Source organism: Betta splendens, chromosome 3, assembly GCF_900634795.4.
Source record: "Betta splendens chromosome 3, fBetSpl5.4, whole genome shotgun sequence".
NCBI classification, from domain to species: domain Eukaryota; kingdom Metazoa; phylum Chordata; class Actinopteri; order Anabantiformes; family Osphronemidae; genus Betta; species Betta splendens.
In genome coordinates this window covers 1,140,039-1,160,857 of record NC_040883.2, presented here as the reverse complement: position 1 = coordinate 1,160,857, position 20,819 = coordinate 1,140,039, and the positions used below count along the sequence as shown (strand labels likewise).

Below are 20,819 nucleotides of genomic sequence, written 5' to 3'. Positions count from 1 at the left end.
CTCAAACAAGCTGAATAATAATCATGCAGAACACACGAAGGCTTCGTAAACACACACACGCAGGATTTAGTTACTATAACTTTGGCGTAATTCCTCTAGGAAATGGGAGGGGAAGCGGCTTCCTGTACGACCTTTATTACGACTGCGCAGATTCACATTCATCGAACTTTCGCGTTACGCACGCACAGTGTCGCTTCCACTGAGATGCGTCCGTTTCTGCACTTTGACGCAGAAAAAGCGGCCGCGGTTGAAGAAGTGGACGATGCGCTTTGACTGGCTGTGCGCGCTCCCGCGGAAGCGCGCTCACGTTAGGAAGCTCAGCTCAACCGACCTGTGTCAGTCACCGACGTCAGAGTCGTAGGTGCAGAGAAAATCTAAGATTAGAATAAGACAATAAGAATCTAAGAAGATCAAATACATACGTAACAATAACGGAGCCGGAGCCGCTGGATTTATAGCAGAACAACAGCCGCACGCAGGTGAGTCCTCCCCAAATACACACAACTCAGTAAATATGCCTCACCTGCAACAGCGAAGCGTACCTGCGTTACACAGGTACGCGCACAATACACTTTTAGTGTCATGATGCTTTCTAATCCGAAGATGACTTCATGTATCGTCACTGCTGATTGTGAAGCAGCTGTGAGAATGTTAGAAGACGCCAGAGTTACATGTTGGACACGTAATGGAGCCAGAGGCTCATTGAACCCAACGTGGCTCAAATTCACCTGAACCCAAGACGGATCCATTTGATCCTCACCATGTTCATGATGCAATAGAAATATATTAGTGCAAAAAACAAGATGGCTGTGGTTTGTTTGTTAATAATTTGCCATGTTAAAATGATTCAGTCCAAATAGAACGAGGGCGTGCAGCTGCCCCAGAGTGACCTACGTGATGTTCAAAGCCAGTTTATCCAGAAGGTTCACTTCCTGCGCTGCAGCTCAGCGTCAGCTCTGTGCGACGCCCACACTTTCCTGCCACCAAGTGCTAATAAACCTTTACCCTGACACCACCATGCAGAGACGGGCCCGACCCGGGGCCCGGAGCCACTGGGGCTCGGCCTGCTCCGCGGCGCAGGAACTCTTAGGGTAGAACCAAGTACAATGAGTACTTTAGTACTACTGTGGATTGATTTGATTGTTTTATGGGGACGGGTTAGTCCGTCATGGTCTATAAAACCATCTGCAGAGTCTGCGTGGAGACGATTGGCCTTTACTGGGATCAGCCGTGAACTTGGCCCCAAACGCCTCAAGGTCAAATGCTGTAATAACATCAGAATGAAGAATGAAGACAGCCAAACAGTGTCTCTGCCATGGATTCAAGTTCTACAACAAAGCTGCAGACGGAACGGTCAGTTTAGTGTTAGCAGAACCTGAAGCTTCCAGCAGAACCTGAAGCTTCCAGCAGAACCTGAAGCTTCCAACAGAACCTGAAGCTTCCAGCAGAACCTGAAGCTTCCAGCAGAACCTGAAGCTTCCAGCAGAACCTGAAGCTTCCAGCAGAACCTGAAGCTTCCAACAGAACCTGAAGCTTCCAGCAGAACCTGAAGCTTCCAACAGAACCTGAAGCTTCCAACAGAACCTGAAGCTTCCAGCAGAACCTGAAGCTTGCAGGTCATCTTATCTTTAAGCATCATTTCAGGTTACAACATTGTTCCCATTTTGACATTCACAGCCAAGCAAAGAGAACAGGACGAGCCAGAAAACCTTCAGGGTACGCGATTGAAATCCCTTCTGACTAAACTGGCACTGGTGACCGAGTCAGACTGGTTTACGTGCCAGACAGCAGCCACCAGTGGAGGCAGGGTGTGTACTGGACTGGACCAGCTGGTGAATGGACGCCACACACGCACGCAGACACACACACACACACGACGCAGACACACGGCGCAGACACACACACACACACACACACGACGCACACACACACGACGCAGACACACACACACACACACACACACACACACACACACACACACACACGACGCAGACACACACACACCCACACACACTCACACATACGCTCACGCACACACACAACACAGACACACACACTCACACGACGCAGACACACACAATGCAGACACACACAGACACACACACTCACACACAACGCAGACACACACAGACACACACGATGCAGACACACACAGACACACACACACACAGTTTGCAGCATTCTCATTAGTCTCACCTTGATCTACCACATTCTTATGTTCTGGCCAAGTAATTGAACACTGTCAGCATCATTATCTTGTTCTTTAATCTTTAATAAAGAGCGAGGGTTTCGTCATTATGACTCAGATACAGATTGGGTTTTCCAGCTTACCTTTTATAGCTCAGTGTACCTATGGATCCACTGTCAGTCTGAACAGCAGTAAGTTTGAAATTTCACACATTTTTTTGGGAGCCTTTGTCTGTGTCTGGGGTGTTGACACATCTAGGGACAAGGTTACAATAATTAAACATGGAATAATGATGGGAGGTTATTGGACAGAAGAGGTAGAAGGAAACAGAGGAGCTCAGTGTATAAATTAAGTCCCAGCAGTCTATGTCTATTGCAGCTTAACTAAGAGATGGTTCCTGTGACTAACAATCACTGCCAGTGACCTGAACCATCTCTAACTATAAGCTTTATCAAAAAGGAAGGTTTTAAGCCTGATCTTAAAGGTGGAGAGTGTGTCAGCTTCTCGAACCTGAAGAGGGAGCTGGTTCCAGAGGAGAGGAGCTTGGAGCTAAAAGCTCTGCCCCCTGTTCTACATTTAAACACTCTAGGAACCACAAGTAGCCCAGCGCTGAGAACGAAGTGTTCTGCTGGGAGCATAAGGAACTATGAGGTCTTTAAGATAAGAAGGAGCTCTATCTTTGAGTAGGAGAATTTGTAGTTACTATAGACTCCTACAGTGGCCTCTTAATATAGACTCCTACTGTGGCCTCCTACTGTAGACTCCTTCTGTAACCAACATTGAAAATGTTCACTGGAAGCAGACAGGATGAGGAGCCACCAACCAGAGACGTCTCAGGCTGAAAACACAGCTGTTCCTGTGAGATGTTTGCAAGACACTGAATGACTCAGGAGGGAGGAGCAAGCGGTAACGCTGTTATCTGCTCCACCTGTGTGTACTAAACCTGAGGAACCTGGAGCTTGTACTAGAAATGCTTCATTGCCTGTTAATACACTGTTGTTACTCATGCAAACCCTTTATAAACATTATATTATTTACCGTTGTTCTGCAGAAGCAACAGCCTCAACTAGTGATGACAGAGTAATTTCCAGTAATTGTTTGGTTAATTAAACACCTGTCTGGTGGGTGGATCCAAAACAAACATACTTTCTCCACATGCGTTCTTGGGATTCAGGTTGATCATTTTATCGTTCCACCTCTTTTACCGACAGTGTCTTCAAAGTTCAGGGCTTATAGTTTATTAGTTGTGTTAAGCTGTTAAAAAAACAATCAGCATTGGTGGTTGAAGTAGTGTTTGGTTTGAAGGTCGAACGTACAGAATGTTTGTCAGAGCTGGATCCACATCAACACGCTGACAAATTCAATCAGCTGATTTTATAAATACAAATCAGAAAAAGATTTACTCACAGAAATGTATCAGAGAAATCAACCAATAGTGAGAGGTTTCAGTGGGAAGGGTTCACTTGACTTACAACAGATCGCTGTGCTCAGAGTGTGAATACGTTTCCCTGTGAATAACAAGAACCTGAACTTCACCCTCGTACTGTACGCTCCACTTTCCCTCAGAAGCGTAAGACTGGACAGTGACCAAATGAGTGTGTGATGTGCGTTTTCTTCTTCAAGGTTCTGTCAGAGGATGTCTCTCCTGGGGAAAATGACCGAGCAGTGTGCCACTCTGAGGTACAGTTGATCTTGTCCAGCTGATGGTGGAGATTATCCAGTGCTCACGACTTTTACTAGAAAATGATGTCTGTGCTGGACCACGCGCCCACTAACCTGGCGTCTCCTGACTCTTGCATGGCACCAGCTGTATTAGAGGCAAGCTGAGGAGAACTGGGCTCTTCTGCTACTTCAGCCTGCTTATTTTCATCTTGACTCTAATATCCTTTAGGTGAGTACCTATGTCCTCACTGCGTTGACTGAAGACAATGCCTCTGTTTGAATTCAAGACCTAACAGCTGGTCATGTTTCCATGTCAGATATTTGCCCCACTATGGTTCTTTATCAAAGGTCAGAAGGAGGAGGATCACCTTCAACGACACACTTGACTACGGGTAGGAGTTTTTTATTTGTTGCCTCATTGAAAAAACAGTAAAACATGAGCTTTTATTTTGACACAGGTCAAACTTCATGTACCGGTAGAGGAGGAAGTTTAGTTTGAGCTGAATTAGTTTCCTGTCATTCTATCTAGTACACAATCACAGGAAACCACATTGTTAATCAAAGTATTAGATTCTCTGACTTATTCATCCTGTGTTTGCAGCACGTTCCCATGTGAGAGTAGCTTTAATGTCATGACAACAGCTGCTCTCAGTGGATGAACCATAAGCAGTCATCACTATAGCAACGGTTGAAGGTTCTCAAACTAGACTTGATCATAGTGAAAGTGAAAGTTTGGACTCTAGAAGTAAGAAGTGGAGTTGCCACGAGTCGACTCTCAGTAACTGAGTAGTAACGTCTGCTTTGAAAGGCGACTCATGGACCACGGGTGCCGAGCAGCAGGCAAAGCTCTGATGTGCTTAAAATGAATATAATGTATGAAGAAGCACCAATCTGACACTCAGATTGCAGACGTTGCTTTTCTTCAGGGGCTCCGTACATTTGCATTTGTGTGATTTCAAAATCTAAAACCAATCATGGAAAAGAGATTTCTTTAAGAATTCATACAAAGGATCTGATTAAATTCAGCTTCAGAACTGTTACGACTTAACTGTGTCACGATCGCACGGATGAGGACCCACATGCACAGCACAACACAGCTTGGATGGTGATAAATGATGGTTTATTCCAGGTTACGAGATCAGATCAGGCAGAGTCATAGACGGGCAAGGTTCATACACAAGAGGTAGAATAACTGTACCAAATCGTCAAGCGTAGGATCGTGGTCAGGCAGGCAAGGCCGGGAACAGGCAGTAGTAGAACACCAAGGCAGACAGGACAGGCAGGGATTAGGCAGCTCGGAATCAGCGGTCAAAAAACAGGGTACGCGATACACGGTAGGGCTAGATCAACGAACTGGACAATGACGGTTACACACATACAACGATCTGGCAGAGAACTAAGGACACAGGTGGTGGTTAAATACAAGAAGTGATTACTGATTTAAAACAGGTGTGTGTAATGACCGGGTGAAGCAGGAACAGCTGTGACGTGACATAAACTGGAAGTGAAGCTCGAACTGAAACAGAAACCTGGGAGACTACCAAAATAAAACCGGAAATGGAAACTAGAAACCCAAAACATGATAATATGGCCAATGAACAGAGTACTTTCAAAATAAAACTAAAAACAGAACCAGAACCTGACAAACTGAAGCTCAGGGTTCAGTGCTTGATGCTTATCAGACCTTCAAACCACATGACATGTCTGTTCAGATGGATTTATATTTTGCATAGATGCCAAAAATCAGGAAGTGACAAGTGAATGTGACAGTGTGTGTCTGTGTCTGCACTTTCTGGGGATCAGTTACACATAACAGGTCCAAAGGCTGACAATAAAGCCTTTAGGAATGCAGATCAACGTTGATGTTTTAATAATAAAACGACTGGTCTGTTTTATGATTATTTCAGGGCCAGACCAGCGGTTGAGACTCGCACATCTTGGAACGCTCCCATCATGTGGGAGGGCATGTTTGACCCCAACCTGTACGACCAAGCTCACGTGGAGCTCCAGACATCGGTGGCTCTCACTGTGTTTGCTGTGGGCAGGTTTGTGTCTCACTACATCTGCTTTCAGTTGATGTGATTGTTAATTGTTCAGGTGACAGCAGTGTGTCGCGTTCGGCTGCACATTCATTGATCATGAGGAACTTCACTGATGACAGACGGCCCAAGAACAGAAAATATTTATCATATTCTGATACAAAAAATAAAACGATTTAATCATTAAATAATAAAAATGATTAATATTAGCGGGCGGCACGGTGGTGCAGTGGGAGCACTGTCGCCTCACAGTGAGAAAGGGGTTCGATTCCGTGGAGTTTGCATGTTCTCCGTCTGTTCGCATGGGTTCTCTCCAGGTTCCTCCCACAGCCCATTAGGTTGATTGGTCACTCTAGATTGTCTGTAGGTGTGAGTGTGTGTGTGAATGGTTGTCTGTCTGTGTGTAATAATAATAATAATCATCACCATCATCATCATCATATTCACCCTGTGTGAGCAGTTAGCTACTCTAATGACCCGAGGTCCCTGCTCCTCTCTCTCCTAAGGTACCTGGACGCTTACCTCAACACCTTCCTGGTTTCTGCAGAGCAGCATTTCATGCTGTCGCTACCGGTGACGTACTACGTGTTTACTGACCACCCAGAGAAGGTACCAAAACTTAAACTGGGCCCTCAGCGCAGCCTGAAGGTTGTCCAGGTGAAACGATACTCCAGATGGCAGGACATCTCCATGATGCGCATGAAGACCATCTCAGAGACCATAGACAAGGAGATCGGCCGGCGCTTCGATTACATCTTCTGCTTCGACGTGGATCAGGAGTTCAAGGGAAGGTTTGGCTCCGAGGCTCTGGGGGAATTTGTGGCTCTGCTTCACGCTCATTACTACAAACTTCCCAAGGAGCGATACACGTACGACAGGAACCCCAAGTCCAAAGCGTTCATGGAGGACGGAGATTACTACTACCACGCTGCCATCTTTGGAGGCTTCTGTGAAAACGTCAAGCATCTGGCTGACAGCTGCCTGAGAAACATCATAGAGGACAAAATTAACGACGTGGAGGCAAAGTGGCACGACGAGAGTCACCTCAACAAGCACTTCTGGCTTCACAAGCCAAGCAAGCTGCTCTCTCCCGAGTACTGCTGGGACCCGAGCATCGGAGACAACGGGGACATCCAGGTCTCCCGCCTGGTTTGGGCCCCGAAAAATTACGACAAACTGCGAACTTAACGCAGCAGCAGAGACGTGACGATGTCAGACTGCTGTGTAGCTGCTGGTCCCGTGGGACGCGGCCGGCTTATCTCCCTTCCTCCAGCATCCTGTCTCCACCCAGTTCCTTCAGCTTCTGCTACAGTCAGCAGCCACTTCATCTCTGTTTGTAGCCATCACTTGGAACGTGCACTCGAGGAAGTTTATGCAGTCAGGTCAGTATGAACTGTGCAGATCATTTCTCCCGTCACACATGTAACATGAGTAACAGAGCAGAAGGACTACACCGGCTGAACAGAAGCGCATTCATTAGAACGCTGCGGCACCATTCAACCACTCAACTCCCACTGAAAAGTTGAGTGAACTAAGCTAAAGAACGAATGCACTAAACCCAGAGGGAAAACAGCGTGCGTGCGTGCGTGCGTGCGTGCGTGCGTGCGTGCGTGCGTGCGTGCGTGCGTGCGTGCGTGCGTGCGTGCGTGCGTGCGTGCGTGCGTGCGTGCGTGCGTGCGTGCGTGCATTAATGTGAGTGAATGTCAAGTCAAGCCAGTTGATAGTGTGGAGCCAGTTCTGTTGTCTTTAATTTACTGTTGTTGTGTGAGGGTGATGTTAATTTAAAACTCAGTGTTGAGGTCATTTATGAAGAATCAGGGATCTGTTTATGTCTTCGGCTTTAATCATTTTGTTCGTTTTTTTTACTATTTTTAAGTTTTGGGGTTTTGGTTCTTGCTCTGGAAAAACTTGTGCAGTGCTTTTAACTGTGAAATGAAGTTAAGGCTCCGTCTCTATTTGTATTCAGCTAATGATGAGCTACTTGTAGCTTCTATGGGATCTCGTAGCATTTATTACTGGTTTGCCTTAAATGCAGACATTTTATTGTAGTAATAAATCTTACAAGTTTACACGTTTTTGTCCTTAATTAAATGTAATTTCTGATCATTGTGATAGAAACATTTTACTGTAATCTTTAATTGTGATCGTTTAAACTTTGCTACTACAGTACTGGTACTAGAAGGTGGATCCAGTAAAGACAGCAGCGCGTGTTGTTTGTGCTGGCAGCTGTCTAGTAGTATTCATCCTGCAGATCAGCCTGGTAGCGCTGCTCAGAATCCGCCCTCGCCCCAAACTCTGCAGCAGATGGAGGAAAGGTTCCAGCAGGTGCTGCTCAGAGGCAGCTTGATGTTGTGTGCTGTTCTTACCAGCAGCGAGGCCGTGATGCTGTTTGACCGAGTCAAAGAGAGGCTGCAGCTCCACGGAGCTGTGATGGGCTCTGGAAGGAAAGACCAGCGTCCAGCAGTGAAGACCGTGTTTGACAGCGCCGGCCTTGGAGCATGAGGTCAGCTACTGTACCTGTCCAGCCGCGGAGCAGACAGAGCTCCAGCCATCACTAGAGACAGAAGGAAGCAGCTGAGCCACGTGTCCATGACCGAAAACAAGCAGCAAAAACTAAATGATGCTTGTTACAGTGGTTTTACTTTAACAATCAATTCAAATCTAAACAGTGTGTTTTGTTTTGTTTTGTTTTGTTTTGTTTTGTCACAAAGACTTTTTTTAGAAAAAGAATTTTATGTGTGTGTTTTTTTAGAAACCACACTTGATGATGAAGATCAAGAGAATATTACACCAAGAGCAGCTTCAGCAGAATTTTAACGTTAAACATTTGTCATGAAGCAAATCCAATCAGACGTCTGCCGCTGATGGCGGATTGCAGGCCGTGGGTGTGTGGCTGTGTGTGGACTGGTTAGAAGGAGAGGTGTTAACCTGAGGAGGCTGGAGTGTGTTACAGCTAAAGACGCTCCCCTGCGTCGGCTGTGAAACAGCGCTGCAGCTGCTTCAGAGGAAGTTAGAATTTGTTTAACTGCTTCACAATCGGGCAAAGCTTCTTGAATTCCTCAGCTTTTCCCTTTGGAAAACAATCATTTAATCCCATCATAACTCGATGTAGCTGCAGTAACACGTTAATGTGAAGTTTTCCTGGATTACTTTTACCAAAAACATTCCAATATTCAATTCAATAAGTGACGTTTGAGCTCTTAGCAGCCGCGCTCTGAAAAGCAAGCCGAAAAGAAGCAGCAAACCACACCACACGCTGCTTTGAGGCAGAGGTACTGATGACCTCAGCACCTCAGAGGTCGTCTGAACCCACAACACATGCAAAATACTCCTTTTGCCTCCAAGGAACCACTCAGTTCTACCATGTCCGCAGCCTTGGTATCAAAGGAGCGGGTGGAGGACAAACTGGCCAAGAAAAACAGAAGTTAAAATGAAATTACATGAGACGATGTAGCTGCAGTTGCATTATCAGGGCCCTTAATATGAGGAATGTCCAGATTATAGGGCGCCCACCTCATCAGTCTCTGATTGGGGTTCTGCAAAGACTTCAAGTAAGTCAAGAGGTTATGATCAGTATAAACAGTCAACTGGAAACCAAGGGACGGGAATGCTGCAGAGCCCAAAGCAGCGCTAAAGCCTCCTTCTCAGTCATTGAATCATTAGGTTGGTGCATATTACACTAGCCTGAAAAGAAACTGCAATAAAATCCATGTGAACCCTAAAAGCTCGATCAAATCAAGGGCTGTTAACACAAGCACGGAACACGACGTCTTCAAACTGTCACCGTGAGCGGACGCCTGTCCGTGCGTTGGGCAGTACAGGCAAATGCTAGGGGTCAAGAAATGGAGGACGAAAAGAGTTTAGGTTCCACCAGTGTTGCCAGACTTACGATAAATATGGTATTTATATGATAGTTTTGGTCTCTGTGCGATCTACGACATCGTAGAGCCAATATACGATAGTTTAACACTGTCGTTCATAAAGTTTTGGTGTCGTTTTGATTGACGCGCAAATGACCAAAACCTGTTTTCTCTCATCTCTGGTTGGCTGCTCGTCTCTGTCAATCACACCAGCAGCTGCTGATTGGTTCAATTGGCTGCGTTTGTTTGCACGGTGGCACCGGTCATCGAGCATCGCGATCAAAGCGAAAATGAGCAAACACGAGTGGACTTCCGAAGCAAACTAGTGAAAAAAGACTCCGGTAAGGAAACATTGAACTTTACCGGCCTGTCTGCGCGTTAGACGCCACGTTTCAGGGGCGGATTCAACCTGTTGCTGAAGTAAAACTAATGCGTTTTGCGTTTTTTTCAAAGCAACACAAAAAAACACGCAACACGTGAAGTCTCTAGTCTAGTTCCAAAAAACAATAAAGTAATTATTTAATTTAAATAAGTGACCCTCTGTCTTATTTCCTAAGATTTTGTGCACATAAATTAGTTTTGTTTTTCAAATGCACTGTGATTTTTGTTTAGTTCGTACAGTAGTTTGGGTAAAAATGATTTGAAAGTGATTTATTTCCCATCTGGCAACACTGACTTTCGCTGTTCTTAAAACTAGACTTCAGAAACGGATAAGCCACCAAATTAATTTAACTGCCTGGTAGCAAAGTAGTAGTAGGAATAATAATAATAATAATAATAATAATATAGCCTACTTACCTAAGACGCCGCCCCTCTCTTCCAAAAAATCCAACTTTACCTGCTACACAGTGGTCGTTTTTTGATTGGACAACAAGCTCAAAACGTCAAAACGTCCTGAAAGAGTATGATTATAAGTAATTCATATATTAGCAACAGTTTTAACTTATGGTGCCAAATTGTTTCGGGCCGGGCCTGTTTGTGAGGACCAAATCAAGATTGGTTCACTTTCAACACAGCAGACCTACAGACCAACTAAATAGCCTTATTACAGGGAACGTTTCCCAGCCGTTCAAGTGACCGCTTTGCTGCATCTGACACCCTGTGAACGACTGGGCCAATACTGCTGCACCATGGGGGGCCACGCTGAACCTGCGCCTCTCTGTGCTACTGTAGCTCTATGTGTTACTGGTAAAAGCAGAGGAACAGCATTACTGCGTGTGTCATGGGTCACAGCGACTCCAACAAATAAAACTCGTTACACGTGATCGCAAAATACAGCTTTATATCTAAGCACAGCAAAGTCGTTTGTTAGTTTCCATTGTGTGCGTTTGTTACACATTACACATTTAATTCCTCCTACAAATAAAGCTCTATGTCTACATAAAGCTGTGTGCTTTATTTGTTGCTAACACACACAGAAAACAAAAAGACATTATTTTTAGCCGTATGTGATCACATGCTATGCAAATGTTACATTGCATTACATTACACTGCAGCCACAGTTTCTATGGCTCCATTGATGGAGGAATGTAATGTGTAACAAAAACGTGCGCAACAGAAAGTACCGAAGGTCCGTCACTTTATAAATGTGTCACAACGTACTTTTTCTCACTTTCCAGTGACACATGCATTTCGCTTTCGTTCAGTGAGCCCAGTCAAACACACAACTGAATGACCCAGAGTGTGGAAATCAGCCCTGTTACATGCAAAAGTAACTTTCCAGCCCAGGAAGTTAAAAATGAGAAGCTTCCAGGTTCGAACCCGCCATAGTGTTATCTTATTACTATGTGGAAAATGCAAAAGGGAGATACCATGGCAGTGCCACGATTGTGAGTGATTGCTGAAATGTACTTAATTCTTTTTTTATTATTATTTACAAATATGTGAAACTGTTTTTGTACTATGTTTGTGTAATAATTCATAAAGTTTATAAAGTAATTACTAATTACTGAGATTTAAGAAGACAATGTTACAGAATAATACGGCACCTGCTGTACTACAACAGCACCCACTGGGTGTGTGGGGGGGAGAATCTTTTATGCAACACAAGTGTAGTACCACTAAGACCATTAAAACTGCAGTGTGTTTTACTGACCTACATAAGGCAGGTGGGGAAGAGTGCGGCTTCCTTGGGAACCTAGCGTATTTTTCGCCGTATAGGAGCCACTTTTCCTCTCCCCAAAACTGAAGGGGAAAAGTTGGTGCGTCTTATACTGCGAATGCAGAGATCGAGCGCGGTCACCGCCATAGGAAAGGCCGCGGCTTCGGTCTAGCTCCGGAGCCGTCGGCCATCTTGGTACACGTGATGTCATCACGCCCTCTGCTCGTCGATCCTACCATAGCGCGGATCGTCAGCAGCAGGTGAGGAGCGGCGATGCTGTGTTACTCACTATTCTTGCTAATGTGGGGGCAGTGGAACCAGTGGATCTGTCCTTCCTCATTTCTGATAGCAGCGAGGAAGAGGAATTATTGGGGGTCGAATAAAAACATTACAGCCTTATTTTTGTTACTTTCACCGTTTACTGACTTTACTGACTATTCATGTTACATGTTTGGCTTACAATTGTTCTTAAACGGCTGTTAACTTTTTTTTACAGTTGATATAAAATATGTTACTACAGTATTTGGTTCAGAATTTTTTTTTTCTAGATTTTCCTCCTTTAAAATTGGGTGTGTCTTATATGCCGGTGTGTCTTATATGGGAAAGTGAAGGTTTGGAGGGGAGCTGCCCGCCCTGGGAGGAAAAGGCAGAGCAACAAGTGTCTTCACTTTGTTTGGGATTATGATTGGGTAAAAATAGAATCAAATAATGGTCAAAAACACCCTACAAGGTCAATATGATGATCTAATGTCCGGGGAGCTGAATCCCACCCCGAGAGCAACAGGTATATATGTAAGGTGATGTTGTGACCAAACGTTCTCAGTCTGTCCTGTCTTCTGTCACTTTTCTGTGGAATAAACGCTTTGTCGACCCTGGATCTTACTGCTCTGGACTTTTTTGAGACCCTGCTGCTGGGACTTAGAATAATTTTGGGATCCTTCTGTGGGACTTTGAATCATTTTGAGGATTACTGCTTGGGACTTTGAAGTTTATTTTCCACACTTTGGGAGTTCTGGAACCTTACTACTGTGGATTTAGTTCATTTCCTTATTTGGGGATTTATCATTTAATCTGTGGAATTAATATATTTAGAATTTTATAATCTCAACAAAGGATAATTTACACCTATTGGATTTATAAATGCTTCGTCAGATTGGAATACAAAGTTTAAAGGCTTTAGTGTCGGACACGACAACTATGTTATAAATAAATCTCAGCTAAGGAAAAGCCCATGTGTGCTGAAACTGCTTCCCTCTAAAAAGGGGCACTGGATCATGTTCTCTTTGTTCGTAGGTTCAGCTCTTTTTTAGTTCCTTTGTGGTGTCTAGTTCTGTGAGCCAGGTTTTGAAAACTAAAGCCTTTAACCTACTTCAGCCTCATTCTATCCGTTTTTGGCTGAAACTATTGAGACAATGCGCTACCTCCACAAAAGCTCCCAGGAATCGTCCTCCCCCAGCTGATTCTCCAACAGCATGAGCGATCCTGTCAATTGCCCAATTCATGTAACAAAAGCAGCCGTACTCAAAGGGTAAGGTAAAGCGAGCCGGACCAGCCGGCAAATTTGCTAGGTATGAGTCAGGACAAGAACAAGAGACGAGTCTGCGGTAGTAGCCCACCATCCCCAGGAAACGCATCAATTGTTTGTTGGTAGGGCGAGAAAGCAGCTGCATGGCCCAGACTTCAGCCTGCTCTGGAAAAACCTGCCTCTTTGTGATGGAGACATCTGTTGCCTTCTTTAGAGGCAGAAAACCAAAAAGGCCCGGGACCCGACGGACTGTCTGAGAGTCCGTGCTGATCAGCTGGCGCCGATCTTTACCCAACCGTTCTTTGCAGCTGCCCAACTGCTTTAGACATTCCACCATCGTGCCCCTGCCTAAGAAGTGCAAAAAAGTTGTTTGTGGACCTGGATCACCCCTGGAACTACACCATAAACTGACCCAGCTCTTCCTTCCCAATCCCACGTGACAGTGGATCAGGAACTTCCTGACTGACAGGAGAAAGCAGGTGAGGCTGGGCAGCATCACATCTGGCACCTGCACCATCAGCACTGGTGCACAGCAGGGATGTGTACTCTCCCCACTGCTCTTCTCTTTCTACACTGATGATTGCACCTCAATAACACAGTGTCTACTGTGGACTCATTCAAGTTCCTAGGGTCCACAATCTCACAGGACCTGAAGTGGGCCCCCCACACAAACACTACACAAAAAGTGTATGATTGACTGATGACTGATTGTAAAGCTTTTTCAATGTGTATGAATTTTAAAAATAACAGTTATCAGCCACCAATTCCCCCTTATCACCTTTTATGTCAGCTTAACCAGTTGAATGGTTGTGGGAGTACTGTTTTTTCCATCTCAGAACTCAGGTATAAGGTCATAGGAATAATGAGGTTTCAGCGGATGCACATGACAAAGCTGGACTTTCTTCCTACATTCTGTAGTTTCAATCAAATAATTTAAATTGGAAAGCTGGACATACCACTAACAGAATCACAGTCCTAAAAATGGAAATGAAATGGGTCAAAGCCTTGACCACTGCTTTAGTTGTAATAATGCAAATCGGAAACCCCTCATCCGGCCACACTGTACTTCCTGCTAAATTATTCCCCAGAATCATATGCATCTGTTCTACTGGCATCTGTGGACAGACACCAAATGATACGTTACTCTGCACAGAACACAGGTAAGACTTACTTTGCACTGGGACAAAAAAAGGGAACCAGTCCTGTTCCTAGAATGATAGCACACTAGACAGTTCTGCGAAAATGGCAGGAATCACTCAAGAATGGATGAGTCCAAAGCACCAGGATCTCTTAGAACACACCAGAGCGCCAATCCATCTGGGATAAAAGCAGAAGAATCAGTCAAAAGGATTCATCAATCCAGATGCAGGCTGTCACAGAGCTAACCCCAGTGGACATGTGATGCAACTGCTGAAGCAGTTATCACAGCAGGCTTCATTAAACCAGGCTTGGAGCACCAGACATTCAGTTTCCCAGTACCCCTTCATCAGACAGTACTGGCATGTATTTGATCCTCCTGCAACACCCCAACCGCCATCACTGGTTTTTGGGGAAGTCGGAACAGCTACAGCTTTTGGTTTAAACCCCTACTACCAGAGTCGTTTGTGAGGCAGACTGCACTCTATGCATCAAAGGTCCTTCTGTGTGTCAGAACAAATTCATCTGCCAAACCTGCTGCCTTACTCGGTGTGTGCACCTTACGTTCATTAATGAACACTGCAACATGCTCTGGCACTGAATTTTTAAATTGTTCTATACCAACAAGGTTGCAGAAATCTTCATAACTACTGACTTTGGATGAGGTACACTAAAGATTAACCTAAGAAACCAAGTCATGTGAAAACTCAGGGTGAGACTGGCTTTCCAAGTTCCTCCTAGGATGAAAATGTTGCGGCTGTGTCTCAGGCACCAGTTCGTAGGCCAATTTGACTGTTTTATGTTATGAATAGGCTGTCTATGCCTTCCTGTATTTTACCAGGAACAAGTGCAGGCTTTGTGAAGGCTTTTGACACAGCCAATTTGACTGTTTTGTAGATATGCGACATGCTCAAAGCTGAATAGGCCTCCTTTGCCTTCCTATTAAAACACATTGACGCAGCACATCTCTATCCATAGTGTCAGGTCTGATTTGTTGAATTTGGGAAGTAAGTAGAGGTTATTGACCAGGTCAGAACGAATATCTAATTCCTTTACCCTGACCATCATTCACCTCAGCACCACTTTACAGCTTACTTTCCTTCACCAACTCTAATTGATATTGTTGCACATCCAATTTAGCCCACTGAGTTTTATGTCTGATTGTTTGAGTTTCTACTTCCTTTTCAGATCTCCGATGCCCCAGTTCTAGTTGTTGTTTTAATTGCAGCTGCATTCGTTCTTTTTGCTGCTCAAATGTTAATGTTCCCATGGTAGGTGATAAACCCAAACTCCATGCTCCAGCAGCTGCCTTCCGAGAACGCCAGATGTGATTTTCACCGTCTTCTTTTACCTCTTATTTGGAATATCAACTTCATAATGTTCAGCAGTCTTTAAAAGTTGTTCCTTAGTGCAATGCTAGTGACTCCGGAGGACTTTGAGTAAAACTCTCCAGTAGCCATCCGCACAAACAAAATATTCCAACAAAAATGTTTGCATCTCAAGACCATCGCCTCTGGATTTGGGGTTTTCATTATCAGTTCCTATCATTACAATTAAAGAAATAAACATTTGAAATATATCAGTCTGTGTATAATAAATGAATATAATACACAAGTTTCACCTTTTGAATGGAATTAGTGAAAAAAATCAACTTTTTGATGGCATTCTAAATATATGATCAGCACTTGTAAAGTTGCTCTTTTGTACATACTTGTGTTAAATAAGTATGTATTTTCATTAATGTTCTTTTCTTAAATTAAAGTAAAAATTAATAAGTTGTGTTTTGTATTATTTACTGTCCTCCTGCTCCATATTCAGAGTTTTAACTGAATTCTCTGAATTCTTATCTGACTTAGTTCTTAGCACATATAAAGTCATTGTAGTGGGAGACTTTAACATTCAGATATTGACAGCAGCTGTTAGGTATCATTGGACTCAGAGCTGTATCTGTGATGGGCAGCTACAGATCAAACCATCCTGCCCGTGTCCAGTCTCTGGTCCATCCTTCTGCCTGTTTCCAGTCTCTGGTCCATCATCCTGCCCGTGTCCAGTCTCTGGTCCATCATTCTGCCTGTTTCCAGTCCCTGGTCCAACCATCCTGCCTGTGCTCTGTTGTTGCTTGTTGTTGTTGTTGCTGTGCTTTTCTCTATCTCTCTTCTCACCCCAACCGGTCGAGGTACTTAAAGGCACTCTTGTTGAAACAGCCAAATTACCCCCAAGTCTAAACAAAGTCCTAATCAAGTAAATGAACAAGGACAAAACTGACTAGCTCCTCTTATGTACATCGACTCCACCACTAAATTACACCAAACCCAGTGACGTGCGGTCAGGTTATGCAGGGGAGGCGGGGCCTCACCTCACCTGACAATACCATAACGTGACAAAAAAAATGTAAAATAAAAATGTATCTGTGTTATACATGTTGTAAAATGTTTGTTTCTATAATTTCAATTATCTTAACATTTTCCTGAGTAAAAAAAGCTAAATATGCACATTTCCTTATCTAATATGGTGAGACACCGGAAGTGAGGCGTCAGCGAGGGGAGCCTCAGCCCCGGTGCTAAAACTATCATTAAATGGGCTGATACAAGGCGTAATGCGTTTCTTTTTCACATTTTGTCTCCAGTAAAATGTTGGCAGCTTTCAGATGCATTAATTCTAGACCATTACTTTGTACAACCTGCCTAATGTGTTTATCGATGTTTTTGTGACAAATTACTTTACTGATTGCGCTAAAACCGACAGAGAAAACTCACGAGGGGAGGCTGGACAGGTCTGTGCCTCAACCAGAAGGGGGCGCTGCTACCACCTTTTAACGCGGGGTGTCCCCACAAATAGTTTTCAATTTTCTAAAAAGACTTACTGAATGACAGTAAGTTAAACAATTCAAGCGATCGAGAATCAAATTTGAACCTTGAGTGAAGTATAAAATTGAACATCTACACCTCTCTATACTTTAAAATGAGTATGAATTGTGAAAAATATTGTACATGGAGGTGTCACGGGAGCAGTGTGAGCGAAGATGGACATGCACATGCACAGCTTCAAGAGACTCTCAGGTTCAAACAGAGGGAGATTAATGTTCTCAGTGGTCAGGCACAAGCAGAGGTCCAAACCGGGTAAGTAGAGTAGCAAAAGCACCAAAGACGGCAGGCAGGCGGATAGTCAAACAGGCAATGGGTCAAAAGATAACTCAGACTAAGGTACAAGTAGGGATGATCCAGAAGGTAACAAGGTCAGACAGGCAAAACCGATGACAGGCAGGCATGTAATTAAAGTGCAGGAATGGAACAAACTCTATGAACTCTAACGCTCTGGCAGCGAACAAAGGTAAGTGCTGGTGGTTATATACTGAGCTAAACGACAGGATTGAAAGCAGCTGTGTGATCATGTAACTAGAATGTAAAGCAGGAAAAGGGCATGACAGAACAAAAACCGGAAGTACCTACATAATAAAACAGGAAATGTGTGACAAAAACCGAGACTATGACAGGAGGCTACAGGTCAGGTCTCTTACTGCTATAAAAAATATGTTCCTTAGAATCATGGCTACATACTATAGAATCATGGCTACATAGAATCATGGCTACATAGAATCATGCCTACATAGAATCCTGGCTACATAGAATCATTGCTACATAGAATCATGGCTACATAGAATCATGGCTACATAGACTCATGGCTACATAGACTCATGGCTACATACTGTAGAATCATGTCTACATAGAATCATGGCTACATAGACTCATGGCTACATAGAATCATGGCTACATAGAATCATGGCTACATAGAATCATTGCTACATAGAATCATGGCTACATAGAATCATGGCTACGTACTATGGAATCATGGCTACATAGAATCATGGCTACATGGAATCATGGCTACATGGAATCATGGCTACATACTGTAGAATCATGGCTACATAGAATCATGTCTACATAGAATCATGGCTACATAGACTCATGGCTACATAGAATCATGGCTACATAGAATTATGGCTACATAGAATCATGGCTACATACTGTAAAATCATGGCTACATAGAATCATGGCTACATAGAATCATGGCTACATAGAATCATGGCTACATAGACTCATGGCTACATACTATAGAATCATGGCTACATGGAATCATGGCTACAAAGAATTATGCCTACATAGAATCATGGCTACATAGAATTATTGCTACATAGACTCATGGCTACATACTATAGAATCATGGCTACATAGAATCATGGCTACATAGAATCATGGCTACATAGAATCATGGCTACATAGAATCATGGCTACATACTATAGAATCATGGCTACATAGACACATGGCTACATAGAATCATGGCTACATAAATTCATGCTACATACTGTAGAATCATGCCTACATATAATTTGTGGCTACATAGAATCATGCTAAATACTGTAGAATCATGGCTACATAGAATCATGGCTACATAGAGTCATTGCTACATAGAATCATGGCTACATAGAATGATGGCTACATCCTATGGAATCATGGCTACATGGAATCATGGCTACATGGATTCATGGCTACATGGAATCATGGCTACATAGAATCATGGCTACATACTGTAGAATCATGGCTACATAGAATCATGGCTATATACTGTAGAATCATGGCTATATAGAATTATGGCTACATAGAATCATGGCTACATACTATAGAATCATGGCTACATGGAATCATGGCTACATACTGTAGAATCGTGGCTACATAGAATCATGGCTACATAGAATCATGGCTACATACTCTAGAATCATGGCTACATAGAATCATGGCTACATAGAATCATGGCTACATAGAATTATGGCTACATAGAATCATGGCTACATACTGTAGAATCATGGCTACATAGAATTATGGCTACATAGAATCATGGCTACATACTGTAGAATCATGGCTACATAGAATCATGGCTACATAGACTCATGGCTACATAGAATCATGGCTACATAGAATCATGGCTACATAGAATCATTGCTACATAGAATCATGGCTACATAGAATCATGGCTACGTACTATGGAATCATGGCTACATAGAATCATGGCTACATGGAATCATGGCTACATGGAATCATGGCTACATACTGTAGAATCATGGCTACATAGAATCATGTCTACATAGAATCATGGCTACATAGACTCATGGCTACATAGAATCATGGCTACATAGAATTATGGCTACATAGAATCATGGCTACATACTGTAAAATCATGGCTACATAGAATCATGGCTACATAGAATCATGGCTACATAGAATCATGGCTACATAGACTCATGGCTACATACTATAGAATCATGGCTACATGGAATCATGGCTACAAAGAATTATGCCTACATAGAATCATGGCTACATAGAATTATTGCTACATAGACTCATGGCTACATAGAATCATGGCTACATACTGTAAAATCATGGCTACATAGAATCATGGCTACATAGAATCATGGCTACATAGAATCATGGCTACATAGACTCATGGCTACATACTATAGAATCATGGCTACATGGAATCATGGCTACAAAGAATTATGCCTACATAGAATCATGGCTACATAGAATTATTGCTACATAGACTCATGGCTACATACTGTAGAATCATGGCTACATAGAATTATGGCTACATAGAATCATGGCTACATACTGTAGAATCATGGCTACATAGAATCATGGCTACGTACTATGGAATCATGGCTACATAGAATCATGGCTACATGGAATCATGGCTACATGGAATCATGGCTACATACTGTAGAATCATGGCTACATAGAATCATGTCTACATAGAATCATGGCTACATAGACTCATGGCTACATAGAATCATGGCTACATAGAATTATGGCTACATAGAATCATGGCTACATACTGTAAAATCATGGCTACATAGAATCATGGCTACATAGAATCATGGCTACATAGAATCGTGGCTACATAGAATCATGGCTACATAGAATCATGGCTACATACTCTAGAATCATGGCTACATAGAATCATGGCTACATAGAATCATGGCTACATAGAATTATGGCTACATAGAATCATGGCTACATACTGTAGAATCATGGCTACATAGAATTATGGCTACATAGAATCATGGCTACATACTGTAGAATCATGGCTACATAGAATCATGGCTACATAGACTCATGGCTACATAGAATCATGGCTACATAGAATCATGGCTACATAGAATCATTGCTACATAGAATCATGGCTACATAGAATCATGGCTACGTACTATGGAATCATGGCTACATAGAATCATGGCTACATGGAATCATGGCT

At 43.3% G+C, this 20,819-nt stretch overlaps 1 protein-coding gene and 1 long non-coding RNA gene across 2 annotated transcripts; one reads left to right on the top strand and one right to left on the bottom strand.

Moving 5' to 3' along the window:
• Positions 1–10: 10 nt before the first annotated feature.
• On the top strand, positions 11–7,958 carry LOC114852556 (alpha-1,3-galactosyltransferase 2-like). Its single transcript, XM_029145054.3, has 6 exons — positions 11–479; positions 3,812–3,868; positions 3,996–4,079; positions 4,168–4,242; positions 5,758–5,895; positions 6,396–7,958. Exons 2-6 carry the CDS (start codon positions 3,825–3,827, stop codon positions 7,075–7,077), a joined length of 1,023 nt encoding a protein of 340 aa, XP_029000887.1. The 5' UTR covers positions 11–479; positions 3,812–3,824; the 3' UTR covers positions 7,078–7,958.
• A 37-nt stretch (positions 7,959–7,995) lies between these two features.
• Positions 7,996–8,565, bottom strand: LOC114852557 (uncharacterized). The gene is made up of 3 exons (XR_003785400.3): positions 8,407–8,565; positions 8,256–8,326; positions 7,996–8,184 (listed from the first exon to the last, which is right to left on the bottom strand). It is a non-coding gene; the product is annotated as an uncharacterized LOC114852557 (long non-coding RNA).
• Between the last annotated feature and the right edge of the window lie 12,254 nt (positions 8,566–20,819).